Source organism: Carettochelys insculpta, chromosome 12 (assembly GCF_033958435.1).
Source record: "Carettochelys insculpta isolate YL-2023 chromosome 12, ASM3395843v1, whole genome shotgun sequence".
NCBI classification, from domain to species: domain Eukaryota; kingdom Metazoa; phylum Chordata; order Testudines; family Carettochelyidae; genus Carettochelys; species Carettochelys insculpta.
Window position 1 is genome coordinate 37,904,918 of NC_134148.1, and position 24,639 is coordinate 37,929,556.

The 24,639-nt window shown below is 44.2% G+C and overlaps 1 protein-coding gene across 1 annotated transcript in view; it reads right to left on the minus strand.

Moving 5' to 3' along the window:
- Window positions 1–24,639, minus strand: part of ADAMTS17 (ADAM metallopeptidase with thrombospondin type 1 motif 17) — a 231,869-nt gene that overhangs the window by 85,881 nt on the left and 121,349 nt on the right. Inside the window, exons 10-12 of the mRNA XM_075006587.1 lie at window positions 23,751–23,917; window positions 15,507–15,634; window positions 1,372–1,492 (exon numbers count right to left, since the gene is read on the minus strand). Of these exons, the coding sequence (XP_074862688.1) occupies window positions 1,372–1,492; window positions 15,507–15,634; window positions 23,751–23,917 (416 nt within the window). The remainder of the gene's footprint in view (window positions 1–1,371; window positions 1,493–15,506; window positions 15,635–23,750; window positions 23,918–24,639) is intronic.

A 24,639-nucleotide genomic window follows, 5' to 3' on the forward strand; every position in this document is an offset into this window, starting at 1 on the left:
AGATCTTAGCTGACTTCACAGAGTAAGTATGGGCAGGAGGCAGGAGAAATCAGAAAAGAAAATCAGAGCACCAGCTTTGAGGCCCTGATGCAGCAAAGCAGTTGAGAGCACATTTAACTTCGATAAGGAAATCAGTGGAACTCCAGAGTGGGCTTCAAGTCCATCTTGAACCGCTGTGTTCATCTGGGTCCCAAAACAGCACATGCCAAACGTTCATGGCTTTTGCTTCTGTAAATGTGGAGGTCACAACATTCATTTCAATACGTCATTTTTTCTAAATACTCCCTCACTCCTGAAGTGGCCTGTGGGCCTGAGGCTAATTTCCTCCTCTCTTTGCTTGACCAGGATGAAGGGCAATATGTCTCCCTTAAGCATGGAACAGTGGGTAAGGAACAGGAGCTGATTCAAACATGATGGAGGTGCCAAACCAGAGGGGTGGCTGACTAAAACCAGTCTTGTTCCAATGCTTCTATGTGGCTGGCATGAAGTTGGTATAAATGCTCACCCAGCAAGGCGGCCCCTGGGTTTAGATGAAATAGATATACCCTAGGCATTATATGAACCACTTGGGATACACACAGGTTCTCAGTCTAAATGCTGAAGCCAGTTGCCCCTCCCACAAGAGGAGACATTACAATTATCATGATTTTTCTCCTCTATTTTACATCAGAAATACCTGTAACATTCAACCTGAACAGTGTGACTTCTCTGAGTTCAGTAACGAGGCAACAGCCAACCTCAGCAAACAGGAAGAGGCTGCAGATGGAATTCCACCTTTGAACCAGTTCTCTTAATAAAACTGGAACACAGATATGGACACAGAATGGAAAAAGATGTCATACAACACCAACAGGCCTAATCCTATGAAGCCCTGAGGATCTTCACTTCCCCTTCTCAGGAAGGATTCATCAACTCACAGAACTGGGTCCTTAAAAGAACTCTTGTAGGTGAAACAATTATTTTGAAAAGATGGAGTGATAAGATCAGGCATAGTTAATAATTAAGATTTGATCATTTTATTCTTGTACAGCTATTCATGGATTCAGTCAAACATTTTCACAGATTTCTTATGGACAACAAAATGTGTCAAAAATACCAGAGTAAAGTAAAGTAAAAATGGGAATGATTCTCACCCAACTTATACCAGTGCCAGGAAAAGAAGAATTTCATGAACAGCCATAACATTCCTTGTTTATCAACCTCCAAACATATTTACTCAAAACCCATTAAAAATGTACTATGGCTATTTGATTAGGCCCTGTATTGTGACTCAATTGATTTTAAAGGACAAAAGTTGTCCCTAACTCTCTAAGTCATAGACACCAAGCATTTAAGACACAGGAAGAAAAGCACATGCTAAATGCTACTCACCCATCCCCTTGGTGTGGTTGAAATCTCCTTTCACCACTTTACAGGTTTTGCCATCTCCATTGCAGATTCCACAGCGATCCTCTTTGGCAGCTGAACCAATGATCCCATCACAACCGATTTTCTAATGACAATAACCAGAGGTCCTTGTTATTTCATCTGTAAGGTTAAAATATCTCTCAATTGGGCTGAGCCCTGGAAAACATTTGATTGAAAAACTGAACAGGAAAAAAATATATTATGAGAGTCAGGACAGCGTTCAGTCAGTATGGCATCAGACTGGTTAGTCAGCAAAACATTTTTGTCAAGTAAATGTCGTACCTCCCTGATCTGGCATGGTCAGGACCTCACCGGTCCCAAACAAGAGAATATGCTGGACTGGGGGAGGTTTCCTGCTACTGGCCCGCAAGCCACCATCCCACCTCCACGCCATTGGACTGCTCACACATCTGGTGCTTGGTGGGTGTCCTGGACTAGGAGGCTACTGGGGCTCCCACCCATGCTGCTGCGGGACGATGGCTCTGGCCCTGTGGGGCTGCCCAGGATTAGGCTCCAGCTCCACAGCCTGCAAACCAGCTGCAGTTGTGGCACTGAGTGGCTGCCCCCGGCCCTGAGGACCTGACAGGTAATGCTGGCCCAAGCCCTGTGTGGCTGCTTCCCCCTCCACCCCACTGAGGTTGCTGGAGTGCACAGGGTCCTGCCCACATCTGTCTCCCCAAACCCATGGGGCTGCTGGGGATGCCAGATCCAGCTCCCCAGGGATTCCAGACGACATGGGCTACAGTTTGCCCTCCTGCCCAGCTCTTTGGTCCAGGAACATCTCTGGTCCTGCTGGATGAAGAATGTTGCCAGACCAGAGTGCTGGTTTTAGGATGTGCAACCTGTAATACCCTATTGTTCAAAAGTTTTGAGTACCTAAAAGAGTGTTTCAAGAAAGAGGGAAAAAAATTATTCTCCTTAGTTTTTGATGAAAGGACAAAAAGCAATGGGCTTAAATTAGAGCAAGGGAGGTTTACGTTGGACATTAGGAAAAACCACCTTGACAGTTGGAAATTACGTACTGCAATAAATTGCCTAGGGAGGTTGTGGAATCTCGGTCAGTGATATTAAGAACAGGTTGGATAAGTATCTAACAGGGATGATGTAGACAATGCTTGGTCCTGCTGTGAGGGTAGGGGACTGGACCTGAAGACCTCTCGAAGCCCCTTCTAGTTTTAGGATTCTATGATTCTATAGCAAAATGTGCTTCACTGTTGTAAGCAGCATCATAAAACCCTTGTTATCCAAAGTACATTGGTGTATTTGGACTAACATGCTTAAATATCACAGATTACAAGCACACACTGCATTTTATAGCACCATCCACTTCACTCGACAAATATGAACAAACCTCCATAATACTCTTGTGAAATAAGTGTATACCATAAAAAAGAAGTCCTGTGGCACCTTACAGACTAATAAGTATTTTGGAGCATAAGCTTTCATGGGCAAAGTCCCGCTTTGTCAGATGCATGAGTCGTGCATCTGACGAAGCAGGTCTTCGCCCACGAACGCTTATGCTCCAAAATATCTCAGTCTCTAATGTGCCATAGGACTTCTTGTTGTTTTGAAGATACAGACTAACTCAACTACCTCTCTGATAAAGTGTATACCATGAGTCCCACGTTCAAAATTGGAAAAGAAAGGCATGGAGAGGTTCACTGTCTTTCCCAGCTTCACACTGGAAGCTAAGCCAGAGCTAGGAACAGAATCCAGATAACCTGAATTCCAATTTTCTGCCTTAACCACCAGTCCCTCCCAAATTAAGAGCATAAGAATGGCCAGACTGGGTCAGACCAAAGGTCCAGCTAGCCCAGTATCCTGTCTGCCAGCAGTGGCCAATGTCAGGTGCCCTGTAGGGAATGAACAGAACAGATAAGCAAGTGATCCCTCCCCTGTCACCCATTCCCAGCTTCTGGCAAAGAGGCTATGGAGACCACTCCTGCCAGTGATGGAGCTATCCTCCATCTACTTATCTAGCTGTTTTTTGATACTGGTTATATTCGTGGACTTCATAGCACGCCCCCCACACCTACTCATGCATCTGATGAAGTGGGTCTTTGCCCTCAAAAGCTTATGCTCCAAAATATCTGTTAGTCTTAAGCTGCCACAGGACTTCTTGTTCTCAATGAAGCTACACTTATTTACAAGTGCTGTGAAGTTGTAAGAAAATCAGGCCACATATTGGTGTTACAGTTCTGGGTTTGTGTGTATTTCTGATAATGAAACAAGAACACAAACGAGCCATTCTTGCAGCAAGCACAACTTCTATAGACATAAGAATTCTCATGTAAGAACTTAGCCAAAATTCTGACCTTGTCTTTCATACACAAATCTGCACAATGTTAACTGACAACACTGTATTTGAACAGGGTTTGTGGGCACCCCATTAAAATTAAGACAGAAGAACTGAAGAATCCTCTGAGAAAACAACTAACCTTTGAAAACTGACATGAATGGGAACTGTTCAAAGAACTTGGCATGTTCATTTGTGATCAAAATGAGTCTAGCAATACAACTGGATCTGGACCAATGCTTTTTCTGTGTTTGAAAGACACTGGATGGCCCTGAAGTTCACACATGTTCTACAAACTTTGCCAGCATTCAGGTGAGTTATGACCTACTGTTTGTTTTGGGTCTCTCTCTATGGAAAGATGAGTGAAGAGAAGGGTGACAACTCCTCAAATATTCAAGAAAATGAAAGAGGGAAAAAGTTATCAATTTATTTGTGCTCATCAATAAAAACAAAACAAAAAGCTCATAGCCAAAAAGATTTGCAGAGAAATCCTACAGAATGTGAAATGAGACCTGTGGGTCTCCAGCACTGGAGATATTCAAAGATAAACTTCACACCCATTTACAAGGGATGATTTAGGGATACGAAATTTAATTCTAAACAAAGTGGGAATATGTCCCAGTAGGGGCCCTTTCTATCAAGTAGTTCTATAACTTGTGAGTTGGACTAGTCAAATGCAGCTGGAAACATATGCCTGCCTATCACCCAGCCAAGTTACAAGGAAAAACTGTGTATCAGTCAAGGCTGTTGTACGGTCTATCATTATCAGGTCCATGAAAGCAAGTGGATGTCTAAAGAAAATGTGGAGAGCACTTCAACTAACTTTATTGCAAGTGTTATGAGACCAATCCATAGGACTGTAGAGAAGGCAAGTAGTGAGAAAAGCATCAGAAACGGAGAGATGTGAAGGACCAGATCTCTGGACCTATACCAGGCTCCTTTATAAATCTTAAACCACAGAGGCAATGTAGGACAGCCATTCACAGACAAAGAATGGGTGGCTATAGGCTCTTCATGTTTTTAAGGCAAATTTTCACCAAGAGATGCTACCCAATTAATGCCATGCAGGATTGTGAAATAAATAGCAAAGGCATCTGGGTATGTCAATGTATCTCACATAGATTAAGCATACATTGATATTAAAAACAGACATGCTGATTTCAACTCAGCTGTCTGAATTATGTGCAAAGCACAAGGAATTCTTTTAGTGGAAAACTGGAAAGCTGATGAGGTACTTTTTTTCTGAATGGTTCAATTACACCCTCTGATGAGCATTTACAATGTGAATTACAACATCATGTATAAGTACAGGTTGAACCACTCTAGTCCAGCACCCTCAGGACCTGACTGGTGCCAAATGAGAGAATTTGCCAGCCCACAGAAGGCCAGTATTGTCTAGCATATTACCAACACTTCCACTGCTTACTGGGCCCTTAGAAGACATTTAAGGGGTAAACTACTGCTAAATAACAACACAGAGCACTAAGAGCCAGGGCTGGTGACCAGAAACAAACTTTATGGGACCATGGGAAACTTGACCACACCCATGATAAGTGGTTATCCAGCTAACTAAAATCATGCTGGATTATGGATGTTGCTGGACGAGAGTGTTCTAGACTAGAGAGGTTCAACCTGAACTGCTGTGCCAAAGAAAGGATGAAGTCTTACAATGGCCATGCTCTTTCTGTGTCGTTGACATGTTTGGCATAGGGATGTACTTGGGTTTCTGAGAGTTTTAACGAGTAACTTCAATGGGAGATGGGTGAGGAAAATGCTGAATGCTTAGGAAAACCACACCTCTGGAGTACAGTCAACAAACTCCCAAATGGACTCAATCTAATGAGAACATTTTTATGGCACAAGTTCCCCTGCAAGTGAGAAAACATGGGAAATGAATGATTAGGTGGGTACCTTGCAGCAGTATTCAGCCTATGTGATGCACATATTAATGACAACAACCACGACAGTGACAACACACTCAAGACCACCTGAAAAACAAGTGCTTCATCATACCACTGACACAGAAGGAGAGGAGTAGATCCACTGGAAATGAGCCTTGTTATCTGGGCACCTGGCAAACCATTTTCCCACACTCTGACCCACCTCATTTTGCTGTGATTTCACTGACACTTCTTGATTCATCTGCCACACAAGTCACCTTGCATGGAGGGTGGGAAAGGATGCATACAACAAGTGCAAAACTGATAAAGTCAGTCACTTTATGGGTTGGACCACACTGATTGCTTGTTTCACGCTGCCTGGATGCTCTCTGATCCCAGCAACATGAGACAGAATAAGAAAACGGAAAAGAAGTGACTACAGACTGTTTTTATTCTGCATGCCACACACGAGGTGACTTCTGCAGCAGAAGAATGTTCTCAAGCACCAGGATATTTTCTGCATTTCACAGGGGGAGCACAAAAATGAATGATAACACTGGTGTAAACATCACCAGCTCATTGGCAGGACTCTGTGGCTGACTCCTCCAGTATGAGCCCTGTTCTTGGAGATCCTCTGAATCCTTGCCCTTGGAGACATAACTGTGCATGTTGACATCAGCTCAAATAGCACAGTATATGACTTCCTTGAAGTCATGGACTCCGGACTTTGCCCAGTGGTTCTGGCTCAAATGGCTGTTAAAAACCAGGGCTGCAGTATTATTATTAGCAAGTATTATCAAACATCACTTTTTATGGGGAGTATGATGGAGGACCCCTATAAAATAAAAGTCCCCTTGACATGGATGTGGTTGCCAGAAGATTTTAAGATGGCCCTCTGGGATCTAAAACACTATGTGGTGGACAACTTGCTACATAAGAAGGTCCCTTAATGGAACTCATCTAGATGAGTTCAGAGTAATTAATTACCATTCATGCTGGCAGATGATTGTGCCGGTACGGAGGGAGCTGTATGGCCAGGAACTCATTCTCTTTGTGCAGGCATGTCAGCCAACCCCTTCATGCCCCCTTAAATAATTAAATGTCTGAAAATATACTTGAAGGGGGATATTTTTCATATCACTCTTGGCTGGCTCCTCCCCTTACCTTTGTAAAGATACCATGTCATGTGGTCTGGCTTTTATATTATCTGAGTATTGTTTTAATAATGTTTTCACTTGTATTTTGAAAGGCTACAGAAGAGCGTTGGGGTGTATGTTTCATGCTATATAAATACAATTATTATTGTTATGTATATCCACCCAGTGTCAGACCTGACATTATATGAGCACAGAATTGTAATGCTTCCCAGATGTTGAACTAAACAGGCTGTCTTGATAGATCAAATATAAATATTGATATAACATGTGCCAGTCTGCAAATTAATCATGTACAGAACATGCTGATTTTGCCAGACTCATCTGCACTGCCAACTTTTCTCGGTAATATCTAGTGCCCATTTATAGTCCCAGGGGTGGAGCATATGTAACAGCAATGTACATGGGTGAGTAGGTGAAGTCAGAGAGAAGTTTTGTGTCTTTACTGAACGCACAGCAGCAGCAGCCACCAGTGAAGTGGATTATGGGTTTCTGCTGCAATCTGTGAATGGAACGTACCTGAGGATGCTACTCAAATCGCTCATTTGAATGTTATGAGTCTGCTCCATTTCTCTTCTGTAGGTTTCCACACTTAATAGGGGTGCTATCAACAAGAGTGGAAATCAACAAAATACCCATCTGTTGGTGGGGAAAGTAAATGTTTCTCCGACTCGCACCACCAGCAGCATTTTCTGGATCTTCAAAGTTTGCTTCAATCATGGAGACACCCTTGGAACAAGCAAGATAGGCAATGCCCATCCTGTTTTGAATTAGATGCATTCAATGGGTGACGGTCAGTGTATCCTTGTGTGCCCATATCATCTACCTGCTTGGAGGTCCCCCCACCTATCCTTATCTATTCACCAGAGTTTCTCCCCATAATGTGATTCCAACTGATTCTCCCCTCTTTTGGAAGAAGTGCATCTGAATGAGAATGGCTGTTTTGCAGAATAAGCCTAGCTCCAAAGATCATAAAGCAAACAGTAAAACGTCCAAGGTAGGTGCCATAATAAAACGGTTACCACTCACTTGCCCCACTTTCTGAGTTAACCCAAGTCACCTACTTCCTAGTTCAGCGAGCGGCAGTAGGACTGATGGAAAAAATAGTCTACAATGGAACCCAGCAACTCTGAAGCAGACTAAAAGGTCATAAGTCTTAAAACTTAGATAGACACAACAAATACCTAAGTTCTTCGTCACTGATCTATGTTCACCATATGTTCATCTATGTTCATGTTCGTTTTCTAGTCTTCAGACTATATTGTCACACTGACCCAAAGCAAGTCACAGAAGAGTCATAGATAAAGCATGCTAGACTTTGTATGCTCTTTGTAGGATTAACCAAGGCTAAGCACAAACATAGCCACACAATGTGAAGTTATTTCTGAAAGAGCACTGGGGGACAAAGTTGGAATGCAGGAACGTGAGTGCTGCATGGATAATAACCAGGATGCCAAAATATAACTGCATGAACATAAATATGCAAATAATGGGTACTGATGTGCACAAAGTGTTTCCCATTAACAGAAACACAGAAGCAGAAAATGAGCCGTTTGCATGTGTCCTTTATGCCTCCTTGGATATATTTTGCACACACAATTTAGAATTCTATTTTTGCAAATGTGTCCATTTATGTGGAATTAGCATGGCCCTTAAAACATTATGACAATAATTTGAAATAACTCCTTTTATGATGGATTTGCTGCCATTGTATTCTCAAGGAGTATATTGTAGATGTGCTAGTAAGTCAGAGAATCCATGATGTGGCAACAACTTTACAAGAAGGCTGTGAGAAAGCCCAAACATCTTTATATCATCAATTGTTAAATCACAGAAAAGGCTGCTCTTGATCTGCAGCCATATTCCACCGGTGTGCAGGATTTTGCTTTCAAAAAGGTCTCATAAAACACCTTGAAGTGTAAGAGTCAGGCTACATCAGAAAGCATTTCCTCCTTACTGTGTTTCAAGTTTCTGATCGTTTACTAATCATGGTGCACGTGCTTGAGAGAGGCCAAAGATAAAGTCATATGCTCTACAACATGTGGGTGACTGAGCTGCTAGATTATTTCTCACGTTTCTCTTTGGCACGCAAACTTGTGTAACATCTGAAGGTTTTCCAGCTATTTCTTCTCCCATCAATACTATGCTAACACCAGCAGCACTAGTGTAGCAAGCAACTGAAATGCTTTAGAAATTGCAGAGCTCCCATTAATGTATTTCCTGCAAGGTTACACAGAGATTTCAGATAGAACCAAAAGAAGTTTGTTGATACTTTTAAAAATGTAATGACATAAAAGCAATCAGAGGTTTGGGTTACAAACTCATGTATGATACCCAGCTGTTTCCAACACAGCCTGAAAAACAACAGCGAAAGCCAGTATAAAAACCATTCAGCTGATGAAGTGGGTCTGTGCCCACGAAAGCTGATGCTGCAAAATATCTGTTAGTCTATAAGGTGCCACAAGACTTCTTGTTGTTTATAAAAACCATGACAATCTAAAACTGCACATTTTGCACGACTTCTAGTGCTAATTAGAGTGCTAGGAATTACATGCAGTGTGCAGTTTTACACTGACTTCATTCACTATCACATGCACCTGAAAATGTTGCAGATATCCAGATTTGCAGCAGCCAAGAACAAAATGAGAACAAGGAACTCCACTTGTATCAGGATAAATGCATTTTCCAGTAGAAAATGGCAATTCCCTGCACACATGTAAAACAATGTCTCTAGTCGGCTCAAGAGACATTGCTAGCAAATGCATTTATCACTGTCATAAAACATAGCTAGACAGTCATGGCTTTATACTGCTTTTTTTCAGTTTTAAGACCAACTCCTGAAGTTTTTACTTAGACCCAACCTAGGCAAACTCAGAAAGATTCTCTAAGCCAGGAAATAAAACTGGGCCTTAGCATTTGGCTAAGGTGAGAAATGCCATTTAAAATAGTACCTAGGTGATTTAGGAACCCAAGTGCTAGTATTAAAAGTGCCCTGGGATGCTGTCTTACAATGAGGCACAGGCTCCTCAGTGCCCAACAGGCAGATATTTAAAGATGTTTTGGCCCCTAACTGTCACTGAAGACACTTCTGAAAAGGGCACTTAAGGGGTTCTGAAAACTGCACCCACGATCTGTTTAAGTCCTGTTTTCGGTCCCAGAGACGGAGGACATCAGTTTAGGACTGGAAGCGAGTCCCGACTGTTGAGGAGCGAAAGAAGAGGATTGCCTGAGAAGGTGGGTTTTAAAGAGGGGAATTTAAGGATAACAGAAGCACTGATTGTCACCTATTGGTATTAGTATTTGCTAGGTACAGCATAGATAAATGCTAACAGGCTAATGCAATGAGCCTACAAGTCTCAAGGCGTATAAGGCAATAGCTTAGCTAAACTAATCAAGGTATAAGGCCCCAAAAGCCTTAGCATTAGCAGTTAACCAGGAGAAAGTCTAGATCACAAGCTATCACAACACCAAATGCTGCAATGACTGAATTGCTGACAGATGAGCACAATGTGCTAGTTTATAACCCCTGGGGATATTTTCAAGAGAGGAACATCCCCATATGTCTGCCCAATGGAATATCATGGTAGCTGATTGACATATATGCTAATAAATAAAAAGTAAATTGACTAATAATTTGTGGCAAAAGGGCACCTCTAATATGAAAAGGGTGAAAAACTACGTATAAGGAAAAGGGGACAAACTCTGCTCCAGAATACAAAATTGTCCCATGAGTATAACACCTCATGAAAGCTGCACTTCAGCATGTGTGTTTTGGGAGATGTGAGGATGATGATGTTGGGGATGGCGACCAAGAAGATGAAGATGATGATAGGAATATAGGATGCTCAGCTGCCCATTCTGTATTCACTCTACCTTCCTTGCGGGGCCGCACTATTTGTCACTTTGATTACAAATTCAGATGGCTTTTTCAAAGCAAGAGTGTTGCAGCTGCACATATTGGGATTCCCAGCTGCATAATAATTCCAGTACATCTGGGCCTGATCTTGCAACCAGAACTTACCAAACCCCAGAGTGTTAAATAGGAATTCTTATAGCGATATGCAAGCCATTTGTAGACTGTATTTGTAAATTGTAGATGCAACAATTTGTAAAAAAAAAAAAAAGGAGTTGGAAAATTTCTCTCCAGCTGCAACCTGCTCCTGAGAATGTGCAAACACAACAGTAGGAAAGGAAGACACGGGGGCAGTGAGATGAAAGGTCTGCAAAGAGCAGAGAAAGAGACAGCAGAAAAAACTGGAGCAGAGATGAATGGCACAGAGAGATCGCCCATGTCTTTACTTTCAAATAAGCCAGCGCTAATACTGTGGATAAGCCAAGTTTGCTGCCTCACAGACCCGCTGAAGAATGCTTTAGAAAGCATGAAGGCAAACCCAGATTTTGGAAGTGGGAAACCACAAGAGCGGGTGTGCGTATTATGTGTGGAGCTCTGTCTGATATCACACAAGTGAACCCTGGCTCCTCTGCTCTAAAGTGCTTCACTTATGCCCCTGGCTCCAGAAGCTGGTACTGAACGCGTATACCAGTAGCTCTCAACCAGCAGCTCAATCATCAAACAGCTGCAGCCCATGTGACAGCCTCAGAGCCATACAGACAGTGTATATATTGAGTAGCTATGACCCACACACCACTTAGAGAGCTGTATATGCAGCCCACCATGGTAAACAGGTTGAGAAACACTGGTGTATACCATGGTGATCACACACTAATTGCATGTCTACAGTTCCCAACATTTCTACTACATTACCTCAGTATTTATCTACTAACTCCACTGCCATCAGAAGATACAGGAAGCATATTACATGGCCCTCATGATAGCAGGTGGTATGTCTATGCTGCGATCAAAACCCATGGCTGACCCATGCCAGATGATGCAGGCTCGCAGGATTCAGGCTTCTGGGCTATTTAACTGCAGTGTAGATGTCTGGGCTTGGATTGGACCTGGATCTAGAAACTTGTAAGGTGGGTGGGTCCCACAGTCTGGGCTGCAGTTGAATTTGGAATGTTTATGGCACAATTAAACTCCCCCGCAGTCCAAGCCCTGCAAGCCTGCATCAGCTAGAATAGGTCAGCCACAGCTCTCTACCTGCAGTTTAGACACAGCCTAACTCATGATGGCTTTGCTTTAATTTTGGTAGGACTGCCTAACAGAAAAGGAACATTTGTCTTGTTCCTATTTGAATCCATTTAAGTCGCATCTATCAAAGAAAGTGGGAAACTGACTGCATTCATAAAATGTAAATGAAAACAGAATTTTCACTTTGGCTCCTAATAGGTGCTGGGATACATTGAGACTTCTTAGATGTCATGAAGCTTTCTTTCTCTGTCTCAAAAACTCTTCCACAGGGAATGACTTTTCTGATTCTACCTGAATTCATTTTGCAACCAGAAAAGATGAGATTTGCTTAGGGAAGTTTACTTTGAAGGAAACAGGGAAAGGGGCTGTTCTTTGGAATTCCTGGACTGCTCTCATAGGCAATGGTTCCTAAAAATGTATGCATCACACTGGCAGTGTGTCATTGCTGCCATTTTTAGCCGCTGACTAGAGAGGCATTACACAGAGTGAAAAACACATCTCTGCAGCACCTGCATTTCATTTCAAAGCTTTGTATATCCCATATGTGACCAGTAAATTAATACGAACACTAAATTGTTCTGTCAGGCAGCTAGTTAGCAGAGTATCTCCTGCAACTGAGATGCACTGTCATGTTCAGCAATTCATTACACTAAGCTACTCAAACGGAAGACCAGTACAAAGGCATTCATGAGTTGTAAAAGTCTTCCCGGATTGCATCGATCATTATGCGTTTTCTCTGAGCCAGATGCAAACGGACTGAATGTTCTGCAGCTGTCATCACCTCTCCGCACAGTTGAAGACAGCTGCCCCCGAGCTGAAACGTAATTCATTTTTCATGCTGTATCTCCAAGAGACTTTGAGCATAAAGAATTTCATTTGGAGGGGAGCAGGCTCCTACTCCCAGAAAGACAGAAACGTGTTTTGCCACAGCACTTGATTGCACATTCACAGATGATTTTAAGTGTAACACTGGCTAGGCCAGAGCAATGGCCATTGGCATGCATCAAGTAGGTGCACAGCTGGCCTTACTATAGGAGGTTAGTGAGGCATTTCTTTGGAGGCAGTTGAAAAGGAAAGAAAATGTGTAATAGGGAGGTACCATGAACCTCTCTATGGCAACGGCACAACATGGTCACTAATGGAGAGAGAAAATAAGCCCCCATGCCTGGTTCTCTTCAAAGTGCGTTACTGATTCCTCTGCTGAGTAAAAGAGAAGGGCTGTTTTAAGTATGCCCTTCCAGGGGGTCATTTGGCAGAGAGGCAGGAAACCTCCTTCAACATGCTGCCCACATGCAAGATTGAAACGTGGCAGTGAGAACAGAATCCACCCAATTTTTAGCCCACTTCTGCACAGGGAGAGGGGAACGGTCACACAGAGGAGCACAGTCAGTGCCGCAGCCCCCACTGTGAACGTGCCAGAGCTGTGCCCCTCAACCACCATTGCTTTTGTAGGCAATCCAAGCCAGAGCTCAGAACTGGTGCTGAGCTTACCGTGCCAGATCCTCAGCCGGCATCAATCAGCTCAGCTCCCCTGAGTCAGTGCAGATGTAGGCCAAACATCAGGAAACATAATTCCAGCAGGTGTATTAGACTGAGGACCAGTCTCCCAAGGAACAGGTGCAGGCACAATCGTGTGAGACATCTAGACCAGAGGAACTGGTCAGTGATGTGAAGCGACCCATCCCACACTGGCTGGGGATAGAACGGAGGATGCAACTGGTTTTTTGCCAATCTAATTTCTGTGCAAATGCCAGCAATCAGTGCCTACCACTGAGTTACTTTATAGCCAGGCTCATCCACACAGCCTGTCTGCAGCAGCCGCCTGATGAGCCACTCAAGCTGACTGACTGCTGATGGAAGGGGCCAGCTCATAAGCCAGCAACAGTGGCCGCTTACTGACCTCTCAATACTCATTCCCCCCATGGTATCTGCATCACCTTGCTCCTGCTGCTCCTGCCTTGTAACCAGCCGTGCCTCTCCCCTGTCCCTATCTTGAGCCTCTCATTGCCGGATACCCTGTCTGCTCAAGCTCCTGACCTCCAGTTTTGACCCCTAGCTGCACCTCCTATGACTCCAGCCTGACCCCTTTTTCTGCTTCTCAGTCCCCATCTTCCAGGTTTGAATCCTGGCCACTAGGCCCATGGCCCTTTCCAGACACTAGACCTTCTGCCTCTTCTGGCCACAGGCAAGACCACCCTCATCCTGCTTGGCTGACAAGCAGAACCCTGAATGTACTTCCACGCTCACATATGAGCCAAATAGAGAAGAAACACTAAGTTTCTGCCACAATGTAGGGTCCACACAGAAGGACCCTGTGACCCACGCACACTGCGGAGGAGACCGCTGTGATGGGTATCTAAATTACAGCTTGTCTCAGGCTGGTATTCAGTAGTGCACGGTACCTACATCACTCCCAGCTGCATTCTTGTTCTTCAGAATATCAGTTTCATTGATAGAAAACCCCACCACCCCAAACGTCCAGCAGTTACGGCTGTGATAAAATGTGAGTGGAGTGTAATCAAATCAACAAGAAGAACCTGCAAATAGGCCAAAACAGCAGCTCCAGAAGGTGGACAGGACTATTCAGTGTGTCCCAAAGCCAATATCTAATGAAGAGACTGCAAAAGCTTGTCCTTACCACTTTCACTGCTCATCAAAGCAGGTAAGACTGGAGACAAAAGGACCACACTAAGATGATCTACATAATCTGCTCTGAGTGACCAATCATTCTGGTGCTGCAGTGAGAGACACCATTGCTGGTGCCTCAGGACACACTAGCACGGCATCAAACTGGCTAAGAGGAAGTCAAGTCTGAAGAGCCCAGCAGAGCATGGGTGATTGTATTTTAAACATCTGCACAACCTCCTCAAAGTGGCATCTCATTCTGGTGCCTCAGTTAGGTGGAACTTATTTCCTGGACAGGGTTGGGAAAAGTACCACTCACTTCCCCCAGCCTGATAACTGCCTCAAGGCAGGGATGAGGGGGGAATGCAAAGACTGTAGCCAGTGAGTTTGAGTGCTGGTGAGTTGCTCTAAGATGGAAGAAGTGAGCTTTTCCACTATTCCCATCCAGAGCCTGCAGTGGGCCAGCTACAGGCAGGATATGCGGGTCAACAGCCCCCCCCAGCATATGATGGGGCTGAGGATAGCTCCTCTAATCCCTTCTGCACTCAGCACAGCGTCCTCACTGCATGCTGAACTGGGCTGCACACGAGCTTTGTCAACCCATCGTGGTATTTCTGGAAGTTCTGAAGAGGCCTTTTAACATAAGATGTATACAATGGGCTCGTGGCCATTTCAATCCAGCAAGTGGCATATAGGTTTCCTCCAGTGAGCAGCTAAAAGGCAGGAGTGACATAGAGCAGGTGACTCACTAATGTTCCCTTCAAACCCCACTGATCTGTTGCTCAAATGGGACAGCATCACGTCCTAAAACACCTCCAGGGGTTCAGGGACATGATCTTGCACCCTGGGAATATACCAATCTTTAACCCAAATGCAGGCCAAGAAAAACTCTTGCAGTGTCTTTTGCAAAAGAGAACCAACTAATTATTTCACAAGCAATCTCAGAGCCACCTTCAGTGACACTGGCTGATTGTAAATGACCAACCCAGCTCACAGCAGCCCAGAACAATACATATGCTTGGAAAATAAACAATAGAAAGTTACTCCACCTGGCACTTGCCATGTACGCAGAGGTCAGTCTCATAAGGCCCACATGGAGTGCCATCAAGAACCCTGTCTGCCACCAGCACAGGGGACTCCTTCCCCAGAGGAGAGCAGAAGAGTTCACACGGCTTATCTGAAAAAATACACAAGACCGGCAACTTCATTGAGGAGCAACAGCAGCAGTTAGACACCGCACCAGAATGTCTGGTGGAACATGATGCATGAATACAGCACGTAACATGGACTCTACACAACTACAAGGACAAGTACATATTTGTCACCTGTAATGTAATTCTGCAGTCTCAGCTTTAAGGGTGTTTGACTTCCTTTCATTTTACCACTCAAAGGTGCACTGTTTATCTGAAGATGCAGAAAGGCTTACAAAGTGAGAGACTTGACTCACGGGCAATACTCGTCCTGTTAGACATAAACGAGAACTTACTTGACCAACTTCTTTTTCTCTTTCTGTGAGCTGAGTTTCTATTTTTATTGCATAATGCCAATGAACACTCCTTGGTCTGTACAATGGGCACCAGCAGCTAGCTGGGAACATTTCACTGACAAAATTCAAGCTGTGCAAGCTAGTTCTAAATGGACATAGTGATCACGTGACTTGTTTCTGTTTCTTGACTGAATGTAACTCTTGAAACCTGATTTCCAGTGAGAACATTTCTGTTCAGAAATTAAAAACCTGTCTTGGACCGATATTTGCTAAAATTGGCTTAAGTTTACATTTGTGGATCCTCCAGCACATTGCTGCCAGCAAATTAGCTTTCTAGAAAAGCAAACATACCTTGTTGGAAAAAATTTCCATTATTTGCCTACTCTAGGAATAATATATTATATGTTTGTACATTGACTTTGGAAGGAACTGTGTGAAGCTAGAGGAATAATGGACTAAAAGGCTTCTTAAAAGGTTCAAACCCAACCGTACCATTAACAGCAGGTGCAGGGGTTCTTGGGAAACATACTGTTTGTATTCACAATATTGCCTGAGTAACGCACAGAGTTTTGATTTGCAGAACTCACTTCTGCTCACTGCTGCAGACAGACTGTATCAAAGGGTATGGCTGTACTGCTTCCACTCGGTGAGCTTGCAGCTCGAGCCCACGCATCTAAGCTAGGTTTAATTTAGTTATCATGAGTCCTGGAAGAAGAAAGCTGCAGGATGAGCTTCAGTGTGACCTATGCCCACAAGTCATTATCTTGGCTTCTGGGTCAGTACTGAAACCTGTACTGCCAAAGTTTACTGTTCCAGGACCAAGCTAGCCAGCTGAAAGGTACAACTGCTCAAGTTGCAATCACACCTACGTCTTCAGCTTGGACATAGAGTTCAATTTACAAGAAGAGGTGGCCTGCTTCTTTGACACGCTAAGGCTGTTTATACAGGTCCCTGAATCAAAAATGGTCCTGTTTGCAGCCCATCTCTCCACTACGCAGAGTTCTAATGCAAAGGAGAATCAAGACTAGTTACAGGTTGCTGCAGGCCAGTCTCTGTTCAGGAGTGCAAGAAACCCACGCATGGAAGCTTGGAATCAGTAGAATCTCCATGCAGTAGAGAAGATGTGGGAGAACACGGTTTGGACTTTTTTATATTCTCAAACCAAACTATCAGCCCTCCAATAAAGCCAAGCCAACCTACACCCTGCCCGGCTGTCGGGCTTTGAAGAGGCATCATACATGGTCCTATCTGTGCTTGAAGTCCGTACTTCCCCCTGCCATCTCATATCAAGGCCATTTCTCAACAGCTGGATTTTGAGAGCGTTTTCTGGGAAAGCTGTAGAAGGACTGGCCTGGTTAGGGGAGTGCCATGCCATCTCTGTCTTGATAGCCTCTGTTCCCACATCTGTGAACAACTCCAAGTGCCAGCTCTACACTGTGGCAGGAGATCTTTCTAATTAACACCTTTAGGTTCCGAGTCATCCTCTCCACCGTGTATTATGTATGCCAGCGGACATTAGGAAACACACTGCAGACAGTGGGCTTGAGTGTGCAGTCCCCCTGCAGCTTTGTAAAGCAGAACAACTCTGCTTACGCCCCCTGAGAGCTCCGGCTTGTTTGCACCTTAATTTCCATCAGGCCCAAGAATGGCAATATCCCATCCCCCTTGCTGAATGCAGCTGCCTCTGGTGTTTGACTACTCTTCTGGGAGCACAGGTCAGAGAAGGGCTTCCGAACAAATCAGACTCTTCTCTTTAATATGGAGTGCCTAGAGCACCCACAGCAGCTGCTGGCCTAGAAAAATGCCCTAGCTGATTTCTGGCTGCTGCTCCTAAAGCCAGACTGATGTGGCATCTGCAGCAACGGGGCAAAGGGGAGAATAAAAGAGGTTAGCTGAGCCTGTGGCATAACTGTGTCACGTATCCTGAATGTTATCTCCAAAAGACTCCCTAATGGAAATCCTTGTCCTCTGGCGGGGTGGGAGGGAGAGCTGGGTGCTGACTCCACCAATGGAAACAGAATCCCTGAAGGACAGGCGGTGTCCCTTTAAAAAAACAACAGTGCACACCCTTCCTATAAGGGTGTTACGAGAGCCAAGGAATGCACAAGCAATGGCCACGGCACTGCTATGAATGGGGCTCTGATCATGGATTTCAGTGAAGTTAGCAGCCAAAGCACAGGAGCTTTACCTCTCAGCAGCGGCCTTCACAACACAGCCTTTTTATTTGGGAGCCTTTGAGAAGTGCAGAGTTGCAATTTCACAGGCTGCAATTATTGCCAGCATTTGTTATTCTGCTTCCTTGAAAAGAGCTTGTGAAATGTTCCTAATGGTTTGTGGATGACAGCTGCTTCCAGAGAGGGAAAAGCACAGGGCTTTTTCAATATACGTATTTACTAAAAGAAAAAAAAACCCTTAAGCATGCAAATAGCTCTAATGTTCTCATCTCATCCCTTTACACCCAGTCAAATGGAAGACAGGCTGCCATAGTGCTGCAGGAAGTCACGTTAGCGATGCAATAGGTAACTTTTTTTCTTATGTATCCATGCTCAAGCTATTCTCCAGCGCAGCGTCTGGGGTGCACTGGGGTGAGCCCAGCATGTCCCCTGGAGGGTTGTGAGTTATAGGAAACAGGGATCTGACAGCAGCTACTAGTTAGTAGATACAGACACCTATGCAAGGCCAGGAAATTAAGTCCAGTCTCTCCCCGGTGCTCCTGTATGTCTCACCCATAACAATCAAACACCTGTGATCAGTCAAGAACATATTGCTTGCTGCATGTTTGCTATTTTTTTTTCTTCCACTTGCTGTCCTAAGCTGCCTTGTAATGTTACCATGCATGTGTAAATTCATGCCAGCTTTTAACCTAGAGCTGGTCACCTTCAATGAAGGCAGAAACTGTTCCGGTATATAGGGTTTGAAAAGCAATTTGATATCTGTCCCAATGAACATAATTTTAGTTTTCACTGATTCTTCGAGGCTATCCCTGTATCTTTGGTGCTCTATCAGCTTCTTTTTAAACTACACATTACAAAGGATAATGGGCCACGTTTATCTCTCCTGTAACTTCAGTAAAAGCAGCAGAGTTATGCCAGAGAGCAGTGTTTCTCAAACTGTATTCCAAGAACAATCCACAGGGGTGCCACAAACGTTGAGGATAATACACTGACAGTCAATATTTTCTGTTATTAAAATCAAATACAATGTTACTTCCTCATTGCTCTGATGTCTGATTAAATTGCTTTATTTTGTTCTTGTTGTGTATGTAGCTGTTTGGTTTTTTTTTTTTTTGGGTCTGATTTTTGAAGGAAATTTTCATAGGTGTTTCACATAAAGAATTGTTTTCTGGTGTTCTGTGGCCTCAAAAAGTTTCAGAAACACCGTCATCTATGACACTTGCGTCCTGTGCTTCAAGCACTGAGTGAGTAGAACTGGCAAAGAATCCTGTGCTTTGTTTGCAGCATTGGATGTGGAGCTTCCCCCAGGAAGAAGTCTAGAGGAAGTAGCTGCATGTGATACCAGTGCATTAAAGCACCTTATGAGCGCAGACCAATCCTACGTGGAAACTTCCTGTTGGCACATAACATCCACAAGAGTAGGGGGTTCACAGATGAGCCATTTGCAGAGTCCATTCCAAGATCAGAAGAGTTTAGACTGTAGAACGAAGAGCAGCTGACGGGAACTGGCTTATTCTGGATGGAAGAGGGAAATGGAAGCAGTGTTTGGCCAAGAGGCTGGTAAACCACACAGTGAAATTGTAAAGTAGGTTCTCACTTCCGCAAGAGACTACAGGAAACAAGCTGTATGAGCATCACAGCAGAAAGTGGCCAAAGCTGCTGGACCAATACTTTTAGCAACGTGGAGGAAAACTGAGCTAAAGATGAGGTAGGGTGTAGTGATGGGGGACAGGAGATATAATGGACATGCGTGAATCAGCCTCCTGAGTGCCTAAATAGTAACAACCTGGGTAGACAAGCTCCCAGAGGAAACTTGGGATGAAGAAATAGTCCACTGGATCCACTGAGAAGGATTTAAGCAGGGGGCCTGGCAAACCAAACTATGAGGGGAAGTCAGGTGAAGAAAGGTACTTCTGGGGCTGAGTCTTTACAATGCCTGTAAGAGCTGATCCACTTCCTGGACGAGGTCTAAGCAAAAAAGTTCAAAAATGAAGGAGGATCTGAAAAATTGGGTGTATACGAAGAAATGGTCAGTGTTGAAGGGCCGGCTGTGTGTTTGATCATTTTTAGGAATACATGAGGCCCATAAAAGCGGAACGGGCTCCATCTGCCCAGACTGGGCAAGAATACATGAGCAATGGAGAGCTCTGTTTGTGTGGGTGGGTAGTGGAGATTAGACTAGCAGATAAGGGAGAGTGAGAGACACATCACAAAGCAATACTGCAGCCAGCCAAAAGAAAAAAAGCGAAAAGAAAGGGAGAGAGAGAGAGAGAGAGAAACAGTTCTGTTACAGAGAGTGTCTAAACCTGTACAGGATAAGACACAGGAACACAGGCAGAACACCTGGAGGGTAAAGAGCTTTCAGCACACCAGTAACCAATCAAAGCAAATTCCTAGGAGGCCCTGAGTTAATGATTGTACAGGAGGAAAGAGGTGTTTTCCTGAATCTTTTTGGCACTGACAGGGTGACATCTGGGAATTTGCATCCTGCCCTGAGCAACAGAGAACGTTACAGAAATGGAGAAGATACCGAATAGCAGTGAGAACAGAATGAATAGGGACCGGAAAGCTTCTTACTCAAGAACGGTTTGAGAGTCAAATGCAGGTGCAAATGATGGAAAGCAACAAATGCTTCAGGACTGAGCCGAGACCCACCAGTGTCCAACATGATTCCCATTCGCCACATGTGATGAACGAGACACCGAGATGTGTGGAAATGGAGTGCCCTCCGCCTGCACCCCACTGCTTGGTGGGACTTGCATGTGGTGGCAGTGTCGGCAGCAGCCCTGGCAGCTGTGGCCTGGCATGGCTCCAGCCATGGCCCGGAGCAGCTAGCACCACTCCAGCTGTGGTGCCTGGCGCCTCCAGAGTGGCAGTGGCATCTCTGGTGAGTCGCCGGCAGCTGGGGGCGTGGGGGTGCCTGGCTCTGTGGGGCAGGTCTGTGGCGATCCTGAAATTTCCATTGGACACCACTGCACTAGAGAATCTAAAAATGATTTTAACAAGCTCTGGAAAAGAATAGGAGACCCAGGATAGGATTAGGGGTTGCACAGAGGATAGACAAGTAGTTATAGAGACACTATTGAAGAGAATCACTTCTTTGATGAACTACAAAAGGAATTCTCTCACGATCCTTGACCTGAAAAGTCTCTACCTAGGACACAATTCTGCAAAGCGCTGAGTGCTGCTCAGGAGGGTCTGAACCTCTTGCACGATCAGGACTCCAACTTGCCAGTACAGCACTGGAAACCTTCAAATGGCATTTGCAATTCCCTTCTCTGATGTTTGCTTGATGGCTGGAATGGTCAGTCACAGGCCTTATTTTCAAGTGATGAAATACCTAATCCCTCCCTGCTGGTCCTCTGGGTTTTTCTTGCCTTCATTTGTGAGAAGAAGGGACTTGCAACAGTTTTCTGATGCACAATAATGTTTATATACAGTAAACGCTTTCCTATCCAGCATCTTATCAGCTGGAACTCTCAAATAACTGGTGTTTTAACCATAAGTTAGTTTTATTTACGTTTTCCATAAGTACAGTATAATGAAAGTAATGCAAATAAATTCAGCAAATACAGTATAAGTTTACAGTGTACAATACGACTGTTGTTGCAAAATAAAGTTCTCTGCATACATTTTTTTTGTTTGTTTCTTAATACTTCATCTTGTTTTGATTTAGTAGTATGCATTGCTAGGTAGACCTCTCTATTATCCAGAATATTTGAATATCTGGCAACCTTCTGGTCCCGGGGCTGCTGGATATGAAAGAGTTTCCTGTAAACAGGCAACTTTCAGTTTGAAAAGGGATTTAGAAATCAATTAAATAAATGGATGCAGACGAGACCTTCAAAAACACCAAGTGGCATTAAGTGGGAGTTCCCCATTGATTCTTTTTGCACAGGATGCCCATAAATTATTGGAATTCTATGGAGTTTGGGCACCTACGTCACCATTTTCAAACACACCTGCTTGGGGCTGAGTGTGAGCCTCTCTTACTTACACAAAACAAACAAAAACACAGAACTTTATATTATTCCCTCAGAGCCAAATGAACTACTGGGGTAAATATTTTTGATTCCTTTGGAACTGCTGTCAGCGGAGCTAAATGTGAACAGCAGAGGGCTTTCCTGGAGACTTTTTTTTTTTTTCATTTTGGGGCGGGCAGTAGTGGGAATGGTTATAAGCTGTGATAACATGAAATAAGTTTGCTGTTGTTGGCTTTGATGAGACAAGAGCCAAGACTGAAATATGAGAACTGCTGTCCAGTGTCAACCATGCCTATCAAATACAGTCCTCTCAGCTGTGCTGTGGGGCAGGCCTGGCTATCAGCCGTGGGACTGATATCCCATTGCTTTCTGCCTGGGCTACCCTTTGGGGAGATAGGTGAGGCAGACCAATTTCAGCACAATTTCTGCTGGTGAAACAGCAAGCAGTCCTGGGGGCCAATGTTCTCTCTAATTTTTTCCACCCATGCACAGAATGATTTTTTATGTGCACCACCAATACGAACACATGCTGTTGGCTGTGGGCACTCTGCTAGTCAGCTGGGTAGGACCTGAGCCTCTCTGGGCTGGCTGCTCAACCATTCAGCTTACAGGAACGCTGCTGGGGCCTCTAGAGCTGTAGCCGGAGCACCATGCCTAAAACCTGACTTTTTGGGTGCTAACATCTGAAGGGCACAGAAACAGCCAGATGCATAAGGGTACACAGCAGCTGGAGGGCAATTTCCAGTTTGTATAGACAAATGGGAGCTAGCTTTGGTCAAATAAATGCATTACAAATAAGGGCATGGCTTTGGCACACAGGGTAGTCACCCAGGGTCTCAGATGGGATTGTACTCAGGGAGCTCGCTCAGGCTACACTGCTATTTTTAGCATGCCAAAACTAGCACATCTCTGTCTCACTGGCAAGGAGCAGAAATATAGACACACACTCAAGTGTTGATCGGAACCCCTGCTCTGTACCAGTTCAATATGATCCTGGGAGGCTCAGCCATCATGAATGTGGCCTTGACTTTTTTTTTTTTTTTTAAATCAGCAGATGGTGATAAACGGGGCCAGTTTCTCTGGAAACCAGCTCAGTGCAATCTCATTTTTCATGAATACGAGCCACTTCAGAAAGATTTTTCAAGCCTGCCCAGGCAAGTACTAAGACCTTGACAAGGAACATTGTTTAACAACAACAAATATGAACAAAAGTAGATGTACAAGTGTGCTGAAGCAGGCAAGGAAACATGTAAGTAACATCCCATGGGGAATCCTCCTTACTTTGAATTCCAATTTTTTTCTTTTATTTCCTCACATTACAAGTGACCAGAAAGCACCTAATGGTTCAGATGGGGACATCTTAATTAGCTCCAGAAACTCTTCCACAGGCTCTTAAGTGTTATGCTTACGTCCCAAGGCTGGCTGTAGAACTGGCCTGCCCAAGAGATCTCACTGAGGGGCTAACAACAAAGGAGACGAGATGGTCAGGAGAATTAGAAATTCCCTTTTTAACTGCCTTCTGGATCTACCCCTTGGGGTTACATCACTGCTGTCTCTGCTGACAAATAGGTGCCAGCAGGTTCAACTGAAAAGGGCTGAAAAACCAAGGGAGAAAAAGTGAAGAACTATGTAAAGAGTTCGTGAATTTACCATCAATGATGACAGCTGTCAAGAGGCTTTTCTTCTTGTTGGTGTATCTGTCATGAGACTGGCACTGCTGGTCCCTGAAGCTAGGGGCTCCTTTAGGGCAGGGTAAATTTTCACAAACGGTGTGTTCCACACTGGCTCCCCGGCAGTTCTTGCCTCCTGGCCCAGGGCTATAATGGGAAGGACAGAGAAGTTAAGTGTGGGAGAGTCACAGATATTCACAGGTACATTGTTGCTTATCCTTTCCTGTCCAAAGCAACAGATTGCCTCATTCTCCTCAGAGCTCCACACTTACATACTGTTGTTGGCTAAATTCTCCTCTCAGACACTCCAGGAGTTCCCACTGAAGGCAACATGGGCTTTGAGAGCACATTTGAAGACAGAATTTAGCTCTATGCTGCACACCTCATTGACTCATCAGAAACAGCCATTGGGGAACCATATTAAAGCAAGGTCTGTAGAGATGCGTGTTCTGTAGGCATAAATGTAAGTGCTGTCCATGCTATATGCATTTTGGATGAGATATAACACACACACACACACACACACACACACACAAAAACCAATCCCCTAGCCAATAATGTTGGACAATGAACAGAGCAGATGCAGAACAGTATGGGATGCAGCCAGGAATATGGAAAGAGAAAAGAAAAAAACCACGTGTGTCCCCCACCAGGAGTGTGTCTGAGCAAAATAACTTTCAAATCAATGCGCCATCTTGGAGCTGGCAAGCCCTGTAATTTATTGAGTGAGACAATGAACGGATTTAGGTTTAGTCAGCAGCATGGTTACAAAGTGTGTCAAGTCAGCTTCCGCTAATAACAAAGAAGCTAAACTAATCCTACAGAATGAAAAGAGGGCTGGTAAAATCAAGGCTGGATTTTACACAAAT